Raw genomic sequence first — 16,777 nt, 5'->3', positions numbered from 1 at the left:
TTAGAACTGAAGCCTCATCTGACCTCACCGACATGGAGAGGTGGCTGGCCATCAAAGACACTTAGCATCAAAGAGGCTCAGCATGGCTGCCTGACCTCACCGACATGGAGAGATGGCTGGTCACCAAAGAGGCTCGGCATGACTGAGCACGGTCATGTTGCAGCACTACTTCGCACGTATGCACCGGCTGTTCTGTCCGGCGAGATGGCCGGCTTCGGCATTATCCGGCGAACTGGAGCTGGGGTAAACATGGTATACGCAGCAGCAACAGCTAATGCCAGTGTATACGCAACAAGCCCTGCTGAGCAAGTGCTGTAGACTTAAAGCGCCCATCCACTCGACCTTAATGGTAATGGCTGGCATTGCTTGGTGGTAATGGCTGCCTCGGTAGTACCGCTTTATGCAGAGAGCCTTTGCAGGTGGTGCTGTCCTGCAGTGAGGGCCGTCCGGACACTACTGCCCGGCAGCAGGCCATCCCGATGGCGGCGTTCGGTTAGTGAGGGCCGTTCCGATGGCGCTGTCGCGTCGGTGTTGTCCCGCCGCGGTTGTCCCGATGGCCGGTGGCGCGGCGCCGTTCTGCGGGCTGGCGCCGGCCGGTGGCGCCGGCCGGCCGACGGGCGGAGGCTGGCCGGCCCGGGGGCGCGCCGGCCGGCCGGCGATAGAGCGGCGCCGGCGCCGGCCGCCGCCAGACCGGTCCTGGACGTGGTGAGGTCGGCCTGGCCGCCCGCAGCGCTGCAGAGCCGCACCAGGGCCGTAGGCGGACGAGGACCCCGCTCAGCCGACTCCTCGCCCGCGCCTCCCGGGCGCCGTCCGCAGCTGTAGCAGAGTGCCGTGCAGCGCTGGTCGTTCGCTCGCGCCGCCCGCAGAGTCGAGGTGAGAGCGTGCTGACCCGACCGACCGTGACTCGACGGCAGCGACGGCGACGTCTGCTGACCGCTGCCCGATGCTGGCCGGTGTCTGTCCAGCTGGCCATTATGCACTGACCTCGTGTTATCACATGGTCCGTGTCAGCCTCCTGGATGAGACACACCTACCACACTGAAGCATCGATGGTCTCTGGCAGATGCCGCGTTTGCCGAATGCCATGCGATATCGAGCTGTTCACACTAGTTAGTGAGATACCCATGATCTGAAGACGGTGGGGTGGTATTGGCTGCTTCGGGTGGTAAACCGGAAGAAGCACCGTTTGTACTACGTGCACGCGTATTTTTAGAGCGCCCGAGAGTTAGTCCGAGAAGAATGCGCTTCTGCTGGGAGCCTCTTGTCATTCAGACGTTCTTTCTGCCGTTCCAAGGTATCTGAAGTGGCAGGTGTTACAGATCACGGAAAAGTCTTCATTACGAAGCCAACCTGGATATATTCGAGATATATTTAAGACTTGTACTGGCGTTAGGACTTTCCGAACCCCTGAATCGCATTCAAGCCTAGTATGTAATATTGGAAATATATTCGTTGTTCTGGTATTTGTATTTTTGGCATTTTCAAAGGTCTGTGTATTTTCTGAAAGGCTGGGGTTAGGTATTCCTTTTCCCTTGCCTTCTCTCAGGTGTGCTAATCTCCTGACATCCTTTCCGTGAAGCGAAATTTCTATTCGCTTTGAGCAAAATTTTGATTGTCGGAGTTAGAGCATGTCCGTCCGGGCTTTTCCATAAGTATGCGTTTAAAATTTTTCCTAGCTGAAGTCAACAAGTGCTCCATAAATACTTCACTGACTGACGATTAGCATTTCGGAAAGATTTACACAAAAGAGTAAGTAAAGAGTCCGCAGCCAAATTAGCTGCGCTGTCTTGTCTTTCTAACAGATAGGCAGCAAATCAGCAGTTTCTTAAGCGCTTTTCTTTGCTGTTCAATGGGTGGGCCCCATTTTCGTAACCAAGCATGGCGTCATACGGCCTGCCATGGAGGTGTGCTCTGGCAGCTCTGCACCTTGACTCGAGCTGCGGGCGTGAGCGCCGCCGACGGCCAGCCGCTCGCCGCTGCCGGCTGTACGGAAAGGAAGCTCGGCTGCACGGAGCTCGGCTGCACCGCCGCCGCCCAGGTGTGCGGGTGCCGATCAACTGCGACTCGGCATCAGCTGAAACACTGTGCGAGCCGGCTCTTTATGTTCATGAAGGGCCTGACGGCGTCAGCTGAGCAAACCGGCGCATGTTTCTGCTTGGTATCAATGCGTCGGTATATATAGATACCCCGAGCGGGGGGTTAATCGCAGCAGAGTTTGGATTCTTGCGATCCAAGTTTTTATGGAACCTAGTTGGTGACGTTGAAGCACTCTCTGCGGCTAAAGCGGTAGAAGTCGTTGTTGTGCACCAGGCTCCAGTGTCGTCCTTGCACACGTGCGAGGCTGCAGAGGCACCGGATGATCGACGTGGAAGATCTGTTTGCACAGCGCACTGTGTGTACTGCTGCCGCGCCGCAGCGACCAGGACCCCGCTCCGGCAGCGGGCCGTGGCACACGTCACGCACCTGTCCCACCCCCCGCCAATTGTCACATCAACCGTGCCGAAACGTTGTGGGCGATCTGCGGCGTCATTGGCGGGACGGACACAGCACGGGTCGTTACGCATGAACGCAAAATGATTTCAGTATTTTTGATGTCGTCAGAACCGGAAGAGCTGGGTGAATCGCCGGCCCGATGCACTTGCCGACAGAGGAAAGGAAAACAATTAAATATGAAAATCTGTGCATCAAACCTTTCAAACACCGATTGTGAGGGAAGGAAACTCGTAAATTCTGACACTGAATCTGTCATTCAGACAGGTCGTGGACTTTCCAATTGTCATCTGTTTGGCTGGAGAGGTTCAGGAAGTAGCTCGCCTGCATGCGGGATGGGTGAACTCCGACAGACGTAAATTCAGCTGTCTCCCACCGCCAGCTAAAAGTAGCTTAGGTCGCGGAGTGAGCGCAGCTGACCTGCATGAAAATGAGAAGCCGGCGGCACATTTGGGAGCATTAACAGTGGGCTCCAACTTATTTGAAAGGAGCGTCCGCACGCCACATATCCGCCCTCTTCATGCAAATGACCGGTTCGGTCACGGAGAGGAACGCTCCGGCTCATTACGCCACACCGCCCCCAGATACTCAGCTGCTGTATGACCTGTGTGCATGACGGATAATTGTGTGCTTTTTTGTCGGGGTCTTTGTCGGTCAAGACGTCGCTGACAGGCGGCAAGAGTAACAGCCCCGACACGGCGGGAACGAGCTGCTCTCCGCCGCCGTATTCATCGCTCTGTCAAACACTGTGACCCCGTCATTACATCTCTTGTAGACAGTTCTGCCCGAGCTTCATCTGCCACCCCTTGTGGAGGAGCGTTTCATGGTGGTTTATAACTACCGCTGCATGTGAATGATTCACCCATATGCGACTATCTAGTTAGCTTCATGTCGGCGCTGTCTCACTCCGCGTCCGTGTCGGTCTCAGCTGCGGTAGTCTTGATTGCAGGCTACCAGTTTTCTGGCGTTTGTGCGTTTTTGAAGCAGGATGCCAATAGTGTGACAGATTTATTTAATTTGACAGCCCTCAAAGGATGTATTTTCTATGAATCATGCCCTCGTGTGACTGTGTAATAATCCATGCCATTATTGTCATTCCAATAATCCGGTGGATAAATAGCGAAATTACTCATGTCGATTTGCGTAGACCCATGAGCGGGGTACACGGCCGACATCGTCTCCCCTTCTCCTTTCACGCTGTGTCGTCCCCGTGTCTTCATTAGTGGCTCACATCCGGTTGGCCGGGCGCGCGGTGCCGGGCTGGCGGCGCCCGCCGTCACTCAGCGGTCCCCCTGTGACCCTTTGTGGGGCCGGTCGGTGGGCCCGGCCGGCGCCGGCCCGGAGGCGGCGGCGCAGCGCGTGGCGGCCGTCACTGCTGACATTTGCCGGAGGGGGGCGAGCTCCGGCCGGCGGCTAACGCGCCCACCCGCCGCCGCAGATGGCTGCCAACCCCGCCGCGCTGCGCAGGAAGCAGAAGATGGCGGAGGCCGAGGCGAGCTGCCCGCCGGCCGAGCGCGAGGTGCGTGTCGTCGTGGCGCGCCGAGCCTTCACACAGGCACAGTTCCAGCAGGAGTACGACTACACGGAGCCAAAGCCTAAAAGTGAGTACAGCGGTGGCGGCTGACCGCCAGGGGGGGGGGGGTGGCGGGCACGACTCGCGCGCGGCGCACGGGGTGTGGAGCGGCGATGAACAGGGAGGCCGTCTGGGAGCCGACGGCGGGAAACGCTGCGTGTTCTCTCGCGTCGCGACCATTACTAGCAAAAGTCTTACAAACATCCCCAACCCAAGGAACTGCTCCAACATCTCACCAGCCAGTACATTTACCCGGCGTCCAAATCTTCCACACTGCGGGCGAGTAGCGTATATAAGTTAGTAAACTGGAGGCCCCCGGCGGCGATATTCCCAAGGCACAGCGCAGCCATGGCCGGTACTTGTTGGCAGTTTAAGACGGCCGTGGTATTTGTAAAACAGAACTTTGGGTGCTGAGACCACGAGTCCGAAAAGCCCCTCAAATAAAACCAAGGCTCCTTGGCTGAGAAAGCATCTGGTCTCATCCAATTTGGCCCCTCCGGAGCGAAAGCCTGGCTACGCTTCTGTTCCAACAGACGCAGTAAAACGTATCATAACCACACCTACCTTTATGAGTGAACCGTAATCTGCGGAACGTAAGATCTGTGTTGTTCGTTATGTTCCAAACGTCGCAGACCATCTGCAGTTGTCGACGTTCGTACGCTGAGGGACGGGTGACGGTGGATTCAGCCAGGCAGCAGCGGGTCTCTGCCGGCCGGGGCGCACGGCACCGGGCACACTGCCGAGGGCCTCGACAAAGCCGACAGACGGGGCCGACAACTGGCATGGCGAGGCCTCCCGACCGTGTACCTGTGGCCGGGCACACGTGCGACCCTTCGCTCAGCGTCGCACCTGCGCCGGACAGGCCACCCCGCGCGAGCCTCGCAGCGGAAAGGCATGTGGGCCGCGGGCGGAGTCCATCTGTCGCTGTCTGTGCATGCCTCCGGCCCTGGCCACGAGGCGCGCGCCCGGTCAAAGGTCAATGTCAGTCAAGGGCTGGCCGCATGCACTGGCCGTCACCGCATGCACTGGCCGCCTGCACGTAAACATGTCGACCGATGGGCTACGATCGGCGCCAGCGGCTAATGGACGGTGGCTTCCGCGCCCCGCCATACAGACAGATAGCTATGGTACAGGCGGCGATACACACCTCAGGGCGCCCCAGGCAGCAAACAGACTGCAAGGTAATGGCACGACTACCCGATCACTGATGTTTGAATGTCTTCCACTGCTGCGTAAAATGCGTCCACATTGGCAGCTTAGACATTTCAAAATTAATTTGCGGACACTTGTACATCCGCGTTCTGTTTGCTTGTCATCATAATGCACAGGTCACCACGCAACACGGCGGTGGTCGGCACGGATCGCTGAACGTGGCTGTTGCGCTATCCACCTCGCTCTGTTGCGCTATCCACCTCGCTCTGTTGCCCTCTCCGCCTCACTCTGTTGCGCTCTCCGCCTCGCTCTGTTGCGCTCTCCACCTCGCTCTGTTGCACTCTCCGCCTCACTCTGTTGCACTCTCCGCCTCGCTCTGTTGCACTGTCCGCCTCGCTCTGTTACACCCTCCGCCTCGCTCTGTTGCGCTCTCCGCCTCGCTCTGTTACACTCTCCGCCTCGCTCTGTTGCACTCTCCGCCTCGCTCTGTTGCGCTCTCCGCCTCGCTATGTTGCGCTCTCCGCCTCGCTCTGTTGCGCTCTCCGCCTCGCTCTGTTACACTCTCCGCCTCGCTATGTTGCGCTCTCCGCCTCGCTCTGTTGCGCTCTCCGCCTCGCTATGTTGCGCTCTCCGCCTCGCTCTGCAGGCATCACGTCGCCATCGATCGGCCAGTTGCGTAACTCATACTCTCGGGATAGGTGCGCGCCAGCCGCCCACCCAGCGGGATCACGTACGCGCGGGCGCTGACGTCACGGGTCATGTCACGTCACGGAGATCGGCGTCGGCATGGTACCGTGACAGCCGATGGCTGGTGAGGCGCAGTCGGTCGGACGCTAGCGCCAGTCCAACTCTCTGGGTGCTCTAGACGAACGGGCCTCCCAAGTGTATTGCTGTACGAGCGCGCAGTTGGCGCTTGACTCGCTGCAACACGAAATAACTGCTTGCATGCAGAGCTATGCCTTCATAGCTGTCTGTATCAGCAATGGAGCGATGTGTTTTAAAAGCTTCGTACCTAACCAAGACGGCTTGACGATGCTGTTAAGAACAGAAGAAAAAATCTGGTGGACAGAAAAATCCGAAAATATGTGGTGATTGGAAGAATGTCGTGGAGAACTTGATGATTCCTCATAATGCTTTCTAAACCACAATGTGTCGCCCTCATGAGATTGGCAAATGGTAAACAAATCAGTTCATCAGCGGAGACATCGGCTTACTACGCAATACCACTGCGCGGATGGGAACGGGTGGACTGCGCGGATGGGAACGGATGGACTGCGTGGACGGGAACGCGTGGACTGCACGGATAGGAACGGGTGGACTGCGCGGATGTGAACGGATGGTCTGTGCGAGTGGGGGCGCATGGACTGTGTGGATGGGAGCGGATGGACTGCACAAATGAAAACAGACGCTCATGGTCTGTTAAAGGTGTAATTTCAAGAACTTGTGCGTTTGTGTGGTTTTATTGGCAGAATAAGGATTGCGCGGCATTTGAGTTGCGGTAATCAGCGGTCAGTGATCACACAAGTCAGCTGACTGCTGGCGTGCTGCAACTGTGGGCATCAAACCGCTAGAGGCATGCGTTAAACACGCTGCTCAGACAGATCTTTCCTTATCCGATCAGCGTTGGTGAGCTGATGGGCTGAAAGGCCAGCTTGCTTGAAGAAATGGGACTTCATGGAATTCATTTGGTAGCATATGTTCCTTTCTTCAGCATATAGTGTTGATTGTATCGCTGGCAGCTGGGGCCGTCTTCTCGGCAGACGTGGGAGACATCGGCCACGTGTCTGTAGCCGCAAAGTTAACACGGCATGCCTCCAATAGTGGCCCACAGAAAAGCGCGCAGCCGTCGCTGGCACGGGTCACACTGCCAGGTCACATGGTCCCTGGGCCTGACAACCCGCCGTGTACATGCGCGCCTGGGTGCTGACTGGGCTGGCCGGCAGGCGGCTGTGTGCGCACCCATCGCTGCTGGCCGTGACGCGTGTCTGGCTCAGCGCACTGGTCGGCTGGAATGGAGTCAGCTCAGCGCACTGGTGGGCTGGAATGGAGTCAGCTTATATCATACGGGATAAATATCTATAGATGGGACCACTAGCCAGCGATCCACCACATCCTGCCGCCCCTCGTCTGCGGCGTGCGGCTTTTTAGCCAAGCCTCATTCGTAGTCGTACCACATGTGGAAGAAAGGTCTCTTCGTGAGGCGGCATCGCAGAGGACATCAGAGCGCAGCGCAGAGCTGGCGCGCATCTGTGATTCGCCTCAGGTCGCAGTGTCTGGTCACGACTTCACTGTCGGCTCCGCTCTATCAGATGCAGCACCCGGCGTCCTGCTGAGCTTTGTATCGGGCTTTACTCGGCGCCCTGCCTGACTCTGTATCGGGTTTCACTCAGCGCCCTGCTGAGCTATGTATCGGGCTTCACTTGGCGCCTTGCTGAGCTCTGTATCGGGTTTCACTCAGCGCCCTGCTGAGCTATGTATCGGGCTTCACTCAGCGCCCTGCTGAGCTTTGTATCGGGCTTTACTCGGCGCCCTGCCTGGCCCTGTATCGGGCTTCACTCAGCGCCCTGCTGAGCTTTGTATCGGGCTTTACTCGGCGCCCTGCCTGGCCCTGTATCGGGCTTCACTCAGCGCCTTGCTGAGCTCTGTATCGGGCGTCATCCCTCTGTCATCCGGCCGTGTAATCTGCGGACACCGCCAGGGATCACCGGCTTAGAAGTCAGAGAGAAACGGAACAATCAAGTTAGGCGGCCGGTGTCGGTACTGTGCAGTTGGTGCCGCCGCAGGCTGCCGCCGCCGCCGCGGGCTGCCGCTCCAGGAAGGCGGATCCCGGACCTGCTTACAGCTCGCAGGCACTTCACTCAGACTCGTCCTGATCCGGGCTGAAGCAAATCAGGCGGAGTGAAGAGGCTTACGGATAGCAGACCCTCCTGTTTGATCTGGACGGCCTGTGGGTCGAGGGCGAGCGCCACTGCCGGTCCAGTCAATATGTTCGGTGCACGCTTGACATAAGTGCGTTTATACGAATCACTTACTTAGAGCCCTGTATTCTATCCTCCCACCCGGCAAGGAGAGGTGAATCCGTTCCTGCTAGGTCACTCTAAGCTGACAGTGCCACCTCCAGATGAACCTCGTCTATATTGCTAAAGAATCGTCTCCCGCTGGCATGCCTCCGCTTCTCTCCCTCTCTCCTTCTCTCCTTCCCTCTAGACCCCGTGCCCGGTGCCACGGACGCCCAGTATCTCGGCCGTCTCAGGATGTGCTCTGCTCGCCGACCGGCCGGGCTGAGAGCTGCTCTGTCCGGCTGGCCGGACTGAGGGCTGCTCCGTCCGGCCGGCCGGGCTGAGAGCTGCTCTGTCCGGCTGGCCGGACTGAGAGCTGCTCTGTCCGGCTGGCCGGACTGAGAACTGCTCCGTCCGGCCGGCCGGACTGAGAGCTGCTCTGTCCGGCTGGCCGGGCTGAGAGCTGCTCTGTCCGGCCGGCCGGACTGAGAGCTGCTCTGTCCGGCTGGCCGGGCTGAGAGCTTCTCCGTCCGGCCGGTCGCGTGACTGGTGAGGGGCTGCTCGGCCGGCCGGCCGGTCACGACACTCTCCAAGCGATAGCCGCTGCGGGGCCGGCACGTCGCCGCCGCTTTTTGCTCCTCCTCAGCGTGCCTCGGAGCGGGTGTTCCCGACCTGTGTTTTTACGTTTCCTCGTCGAAGAGGCGCCAAGGCCGGACGAGGGCCGACGGCTCGCGGGCCTCAGGCCGGTACCTTTACGGGCGGCGCATGGCTGCCAGCGGGGCCGGAGGCCTCTTTAGAGCGGCCGGCATCCTTGGCTCCTTCCGGAGCGGTGGGCGGCTGCGGGTTTGCGTCAGAGGAGCCCGCACGCCGTCCCCGTCACCACGACAGCCGGGCGCAGGGCGTCACGTACCGGCCAGCGGGCAGCCCGGCGCTATCCCGGGCGTACGGCGACCGGCGGCGACCAGCCGGCCGGGGGCAGGCCGGCTAGTGGGGCTGCTGCTGTCCGCCGGCGCCGCCGCGCTGCTGCTGTCCGCCGACGGCGCCGCACTGCTGTTGTCCGCCGCCGCCGCCGCGCTGCTGCTGTCCGCCGACGGCGCCGCACTGCTGTTGTCCTCCGGCGCCGCCGCGCTGCTGCTGTCCTCCGGCGCCGGCCATCTGCGGTCAGCGCTCCGGTCAGCACAGACAGACGGATGGGGAGGAACGGCCGGCTTGCAGCGGCCCGCCGGCGCCACCACCGCTGACACTCTTACATAAATTAGCTGCAGCGGGCGGGAGTCGGCAGGAGAGCTGGCCGTTAGCCGCCTGTGTCTGATCCCCTCCGCTCGAGGTCGGAAGGCGTGGAGGCAGAGCATTTGGCCATGGATGGGTTGACAACACACGGCCAACGCCAACGCCTGCTTGGGTGGAGTAATGCTGAAATGAATTAAATGCGTATATTATGATGCTGGACGATGAAAGATGAGCACACCTTTCATATGAAAAGACTACCTAAGACTGCATGAATGCCAAAAATGGTATCTTAAACAACCAAGCCAAACGGGCCCGTGAGCTTTTGACCTCGGACAGAAAGTTTCTTGCCTCTTTTGAATTGTGCTCAATGTCTAAACTGTTGACATGCATGTCATCATTTGCATGTTCATCAGGGTGTCTACAACCATTCCAGCCACCTTCCATACGCCACAAAACACACGTCATGCTGGCAGCATGACACATTTGATAATCTTCTCCAAAGGGGGTGAAGATTACATTGCAAGAATACCTATGCGGCAGCGTCAGGGAAACAGAACACAGCATTGTCATGTCGAAGGGCACAACGCCCCGTAAACAGACCTCTTGCCTGTGTTGTCGGAATTTCCAAAACGATCGAACCGCCGTCAGCTATGTCGGTGGATTCATCTAACGCTATCGCAGCTTCTGGCCAGATGTTCCGATAGACTCTTCCTTAGCCTGCCGTCAATGAGATCGTGTTCTGAGATGGGGCGGGGACCGGGCGGGCTGGTCCGGCCGCCGGCGCGGGGGCGGTGGGCGGGGACCAGGTGGGCTGGTCCGGCCGCCTGCGAGGGGGCGATGGGCTGGTCCGGCCGCCGGCGAGGGGGCGATGGTCGGGGGCCCAGACGTGCTGGTCCGGCCGTCATAGCTCCTCGCCACGGCTCCAGCGCGACTTGTCTGCCGCGTCTGCCGGGACCGGGGCCGGGACGTGTCTGCCGCGTGTCTGAGGTCGGCGCCCAGTCAGGGCATGGCCTCATCCCAGAGGTCACGGCGTGCCTCAGACATGGACGCGGAGGCCAGCGCTTCGCCCTTGATGGCCCTTGGCTCTGCACTGGAGTGGAGCAAACACTCTTGATCTACGTTCAAAAAATGTCTGGACCGGCCCCCGTGCATGTTTTGTACCTCAGCAGGCATTTGTTCTGACCACATCGCAAACTTGTCAAATTAAACTCTCATAACACGTCAAGCGCCGGTCATGTGGCACCTGAGGACGCGTGACTGATGACCGTCAGTCTGGCACGCCTCCGTCACTGACCTGGCTCCGGTGCGCTCGACGCCCTCCCATCTGACCAGGGGCCGACCGTCCACAGCCAACGCCGAACTGGTGGCCGAGCACTTCCGGGACAACTGCTCGCCCAACGGCGACTGTGTGGCCAACACGCTGACCCGCTACCTACCCATCCTGGCCTGGATGCCGGCCTACAACTTCCGGCGTGACCTGGTGGGCGACCTCATCGCTGGCATCACCGTCGCCATCATGCACATCCCGCAAGGTAGGCCCGCCACGTCATGTTTCTGTGCACCTATTTTTGTGTTGTTTTTTGTATTTTTGTTATGTATTTTCTGTTATGTTTACCTATGTTATATATGCATATATACATACACACACACACACACACACACACATATATATATATATATATATATATATATATATATATATATATATATATATATATAAATGCACATACATTCGATTTTCTCTCTAGTGCTTGTTTTAAGTCATTAAACCCATGTCCGAACCAATATTTTTCGAAACAATCAGTGACGTGCTGATCAGGAGCTGCAGGGTCAGCAGAGTATCGTCCCAAACATGCTCTGTACGCTTTGCGCAGCTCATGTCAAGCTAACCACCAAAAAACAAGCTGCGTTATCAACGCGAGGCGGTCGGTCTAAGCAAAGTGGCCGGTTAGGAGTTGGTGGACCGGGTCGAGCAGGTTGGCTTCGTGGGCAGGGGAGAGAAGCCAGTGGCGGCCGAGGAGGGATTGGTCAGCCGCGTGTTTGGTCAGGGATTGGTCAGCCGCGTGTGGCGTCGCCGTTTGACAGCTGCTGCCTCCGATTCACTGCTGTTTTGACGTTAAACCCGGTCGGTCAAGACACCCTGGTGCTGAGCATGGAGCTAATCCCGGGGCCACGCGCAGCAGCGTCCTGGTGTTGCCGTTGAGCCGGCCCCAGCCCCAGGCGATCTGATGGCGGGCTCTCGGGCTGAACGACGCGAGTCTCAGGCCGCCGCTGAGCCGGCTCCAACTGTCCGTTACGTCAGTACATTGTCGGGGACTGATTTCAGCTCGCTCCGAAGCCACTACTGTATCCACCCTTTCTCACTGCGGAGTCCATCTAAGCCCAGTGTTGGGCCGGTTCTGGTCTCATGTGGGGCTCACCCCAGCGGGCCGGCAGCGTCAGGGCCACGTTTCAAAAGCGCCGGAGAAAGGCCGGTGTTGACACGCGCGGTGACTGCGGGCGGGCCCGGCGCCCGCGGCCGTGCACGTGCAGAGCTGGGCCAGACCGAGCTGCCTCGGCGTCGGACTGCGGCCAGTCGGAGGCCGGCGCCCCGCCGCCTACTGTCATTCCGGTGCTGACAAGACCGGTCCAAATGGAAACTTCGCTCGCCGGCGTGATTATCTCGTGGATGGTCTTTTATCAACGACGGGCTGGTTGCAATTGCTCTTTATAAGCACTCAGAACCAAGACTTGTGCAATTGCACTCTGCACAGAGACCGTTTGTCACCAGTAATAGGCCGCTGTTGTCCTGTTCTCCCCAGTGTTTTATAAAGAATGGCGCTGCCTTTGACTAAGCGTTTAACAGTGCAGGTATACATTCAGATCGAGTGAAAGCAAAGAAAAACATGCCTGAAGGCTCACCTACCGTTGGCCTGTTACGTATGCAAGAGGTCGGCCCGTTGCTTTCTGAATAGTCATCGTGGCTCATGAGGCGGTGGTGACTGTACATTTCCAAGTGACGAGAGGTCCGGCAACTCTGTGGCTCATTCTTTTACGTGATCCTCGCGCTCGCAAGCCTCGGACGTCTGTCATCACGTTCGGCCTGGCGTTACCTCGAGCCCCGTGAGCCATCTGAGCTGCACAGTCGCCCTGGCCGCCGCGTCTCACGAGTCTGCCTAGCACAAGTTAAGCCGTCTTCTGCGGGCGGGGAGCCCTGCTGACCTGTCGCCTATCCGGCCCGCTCCTTCTGGATCCAGGATCCCGCCCGGACCGACCCTGACCTGTCTGGGAGCGTCTCTCGACACCAACATCTCGCGCGCCTCAGCCGGCCGGCCGCCGCCGCCGCCGTACTCTCCCGAGCGGCCCAATTGCCGGAGACAGGCGGCGGCGGCGGCGGCGGCGGCCGGCGGCACAGGTCGACCCAATCTGGGCGCCAGCCTGGCGCCGGCGCCGGCGCCTGGCGCCGAGAAGAATGTCGCGCGCGGCGCCGGCGCCGCCGCCGCCGCCGGCCTCGTGTTGACCGAGCCGCCGCTTCTCGCACTTCCGTCCTCGCGCCACCCCGGCGCCACCGACCAGACCGGCCGCGCGGCGCAAAAACCACCGACGGCGCCGGCGTCGGTCCGGCGGCCACCGCCGCTGATGGACGCCGGCACGTGACCGCATGCTGAGCGTCGCCGGCCGGTCACGTGACGGGGCTGCAGCCCTGAAGAGGCGCCGGCACCGGCGCGAGGCCGACTGGGGCCGGCACCGGCCCGGCACCTGGCCGGCAGCGCGGCTTTCTCCGACCGGCCGGCGGCGGCTGCCCGGCCGGCCCGGAGACCACCGCTCTGACCCCACCCTCCATCTCTCTTGCAGGAATGGCGTACGCGCTGCTAGCCCGTATTCCACCCATCCACGGAATTTACATGGCCTTCTTCCAGTGCCTGCTGTACGTGATTTTCGGAACGTCGCGTCACGTGTCAGTCGGTGAGTCGCAGCGCCGTCAGAAGTCGCGTCGCGTCGCCGCGAGCGTTGTCGCATGATGTCCAGCGTTGTCGCATGTTGTCCACTGCCCAACGCCACGTCCGGGGACGCCATAATACGCCCACGGGATCCAAAGCGCGACCATTTCGGGCACAATCCAGCCACCAGCCAGCACAATCAGCCAGAGATCCCGATCCACACCACAGCCGCGCTGGCCTTCAGAAGCGGAGCCATCGGCCGAGCGTGGGGCGCGCCTGGATGGGGCTGCGGGCGCGCGCCGCCGATGACCGGCGCCCCGGCAGAGGGTGACCTGCCTGCGGCCGCCGCCAGCCGGGCCGGTTACATCACTCCGCTCTGGCGCCAGCCTGGCCCGCTTCGTGCGCTGAAGGTCCTGTTTGGTAATTGTGCGCCGGCACTGATGTGTTGGATGATAGAGAAAGGCCGCCCGGGTGTCGGGTATACGCGTGCTTCCCGCTCGCTGTCTGATGATCTGGCGCCGGAGAGGCGCCGCCGCCGCCGCCGCCGCCGCTGACTCGGTGTCGTCCACAGGCACCTTCGCCGTTACCTGCATAATGACGGGCAAGGTGGTGATGGAGTATTCGGAGCCGCAGCCGTCCGCCGACAACAGTACGGAGCAGGTGCTCTACGATCCGGTGCTGGTGGCCACTACCGTCACCATGGCCGTCGGCATAGTTGAGGTAGGTCGGCGGTGCGCGCGCGCGCGCGCCGCCAGACAGCGGCCGGCGCCGGCGCCGCCGTCTCTATCGTGCTGCCATCGGCCTCCGGACGCACCGGCGCCGAGCGGTAGCTGATGGATGAGTGCTGCCGGCGCCGGCCGCCAGCGCCGACTCGTGAAAGGCGCGAGCTGGCGCCATCGAGTCGGTGCAGGCGCCGACCTCGTGCACACCACCGGCTAATTGGCCGGCTCGGCTACCGGCTAACGGGCCCCGGCGCCGGGGCTGAACTCGCTCCGGCGTCGACCGCGGCTGTCGGCTGCTGGAGAGACGCCGCGGAGGACGCCTCGGTACGGTGTCGGGTACAGGGGCGTTCCTCTCGGACACTGCACCTACCTGGATGTCCTGGCCGGTGTTGTGTACCTGAGCGCCATGTTTGGTGTTACCGTGCCCTGAACGTCCGGTCTGATGATGACGGCTGGGAGCCAGGGAACGCGTCTGGTCTGGCGGTCACGGGTAACCAGGGAACGTCTCCGGTCTGGCGGTCACGGGTAACCAGGGAACGCGTCTGGTCTGGCGGTCACGGGTAACCAGGGAACGCCTCTGGTCTGGCGGTCACGGGTAACCGGGGAACGCGTCTGGTCTGGCGGTCACGGGTAACCAGGGAACGCGTCTGGTCTGGCGGTCACGGGTAACCAGGGAACGCCTCTGGTCTGGCGGTCACGGGTAACCAGGGAACGCCTCCGGTCTGGCGGTCACGGGTAACCAGGGAACGCCTCCGGTCTGGCGGTCACGGGTAACCAGGGAACAGGTCTTGTCTGCTGGCAACGGGTAACCGGGCCATCTGGCGATTATCTGGCGATAATTGATGCCCGCTGGGTTAGTTATGGTCAGACGATGGGGAGGTTCCAAGGAGAGCAAGGCTGGATAAGAGTGCTGTGATGGCAGAGCTGAATATGCCGGTGTCGGTGTTTGATGGCGGGAGCAGGTTTGCATGTGATCCCGCTTAATCAGCACTCAGTGCAGCCACTATCGCTCTGTTACCGTTTCCGCGGAGTTGCAGGATAATGCCCACCAGATGCTATTACGATATTTCGAGTTAAACTGGAGTCGTCGCGGTCGGGGGGTCTCGTGACTCGCGATCGTGATGTCGCGATCCAGTTCGATCCAGTCGGAGCGCCCGGGCCTGATCGGGGCGTTCTTCACCGGTCTGGAGACGCTCGGTCTGTCGATCTCACGCTGATGGAATTATAATGCCGCGCCCGACGGCGAGTCATCCATATGCCGCCCGAGCCTGACAGTGGAGAACCCATGCGATGCCGAGGGAGATCGGGACAATGATTGGCGGCTGTGGAGCCCCGCCGCGGGCGCCGCGCTCTTCTCCCGGAGCTGCCGGCTGAACCCGCTGCCAGTCAGCTCCGGTCGAGCCCGGACCGCTGCCAGCCAGCTCCGGTCGAGCCCGGACCGCCGCCAGTCAGCTCCGGTCGAGCCCGGGCCACTGAGGCGGACCGCCGCCAGTCAGCTCCGGTCGAGCCCGGACCGCCGCCTGTCAGCACCGGCGATCGCTGCGAGCGAGCTCGGGCCGGGCCGCGGCCTCTGACGGCTCGCGGACTTGTTTTGGTGGGGATGACGTCGACCGTTACCGGTCGGCCGGAGTCACGTGCCAGATGTGCGGCCGCTTACGTCCACGGACGGGACGGGACGGGACGGGACGTGACGTGACGGAAGGCGAACGCAATCACGTTGGCGCTCGCAGCCGGCTGCAAAGGTCCTGCCGTCGAGGGTCTTGTTCAGCGGTGTAGGGTGTGCCGTCGAGGGTCTTGTTCAGCGGTGTAGGGTGTGCCGTCGAGGGTCTTGCTCAGCTGTAAAGGTCCTGCCGTCGAGGGTCTTGTTCAGCGGTGTAGGGTGTGCCGTCGAGGGTCTTGCTCAGCTGTAAAGGTCCTGCCGTCGAGGGTCTTGTTCAGCGGTGTAGGATGTGCCGTCGAGGGTCTTGCTCAGCTGTAAAGGTCCTGCCGTCGAGGGTCTTGTTCAGCGGTGTAGGGTGTGCCGTCGAGGGTCTTGTTCAGCGGTGTGGGGTTTGCCGCCGAGGGTCTGCCGTCGAGGGTCTTGTTCAGCGGTGTAGGGTGTGCCGTCGAGGGTCTTGTTCAGCGGTGTGGGGTGTGCCGTCGAGGGTCTTGCTCAGCTGTAAAGGTCCTGCCGCCGAGGGTCTTGTTCAGCGGTGTGGGGTGTGGCGACCGGTGCCGTCGAGCACGGCCGTATCGTCTGCACACAGACCGCAGAGCGGTGTTATGACCAGGCGCTGCGGCGTCGACATCCAAAATGTTGGCATCCATGTGGTGGTCAGATTATGTGCAGCCGATCCCAATTCCCCGAGATTTGGGCGTAGTCTGGTCGGTCAGACGGCACCCTGCCCAGTGTGCGGGACATGTCGGCTTAACCACGAGACGAGTCTGCTCCCAGCCGCCCTCGCAGACCGCAGTCTCCGGCGCTCCTGACGGCCAGATCCGGCCCATCTCCACCTGGCAGCCAGAGTTGGCCGCGGTACACCTATAAGGCCGCCGGCCCGCTACGGCATTAGGTGGCCAGTGGTTAATAGCCGCCACTCGTGAGGCGGCCACAGCTGTCCGTTAGTGCCCAGCTGAGCCCGCCCGCGGCCGCAGCCGCCACCGCCAGACGCCACCGCTCTCTCTCTCTCTCTCTCTCTCTCTCTCTCTCTC

The 16,777-nt window shown here is 60.8% G+C and overlaps 1 protein-coding gene across 1 annotated transcript in view; it reads left to right on the top strand.

Annotated features, from left to right (window-relative positions):
* Positions 1-697: 697 nt before the first annotated feature.
* The window catches only part of LOC119112378 (solute carrier family 26 member 10), a gene marked incomplete at its 3' end in the record, with an annotated part of 27,405 nt that continues 11,325 nt past the window's right edge, over positions 698-16,777 (top strand). The window contains 5 exon segments of the mRNA XM_037236542.1: positions 698-873; positions 3,929-4,091; positions 10,794-10,976; positions 13,279-13,389; positions 13,936-14,084. Of these exon segments, the coding sequence (XP_037092437.1) occupies positions 3,929-4,091; positions 10,794-10,976; positions 13,279-13,389; positions 13,936-14,084 (606 nt within the window).

This window comes from Pollicipes pollicipes, unplaced genomic scaffold, assembly GCF_011947565.3.
Source record: "Pollicipes pollicipes isolate AB1234 unplaced genomic scaffold, Ppol_2.1 Scaffold_7261;HRSCAF=8764_pilon_pilon_pilon, whole genome shotgun sequence".
NCBI lineage: Eukaryota > Metazoa > Arthropoda > Thecostraca > Pollicipedomorpha > Pollicipedidae > Pollicipes > Pollicipes pollicipes.
Note: the sequence above shows the minus strand (reverse complement) of the source record. Positions and strands in the feature narration are given on the sequence as shown.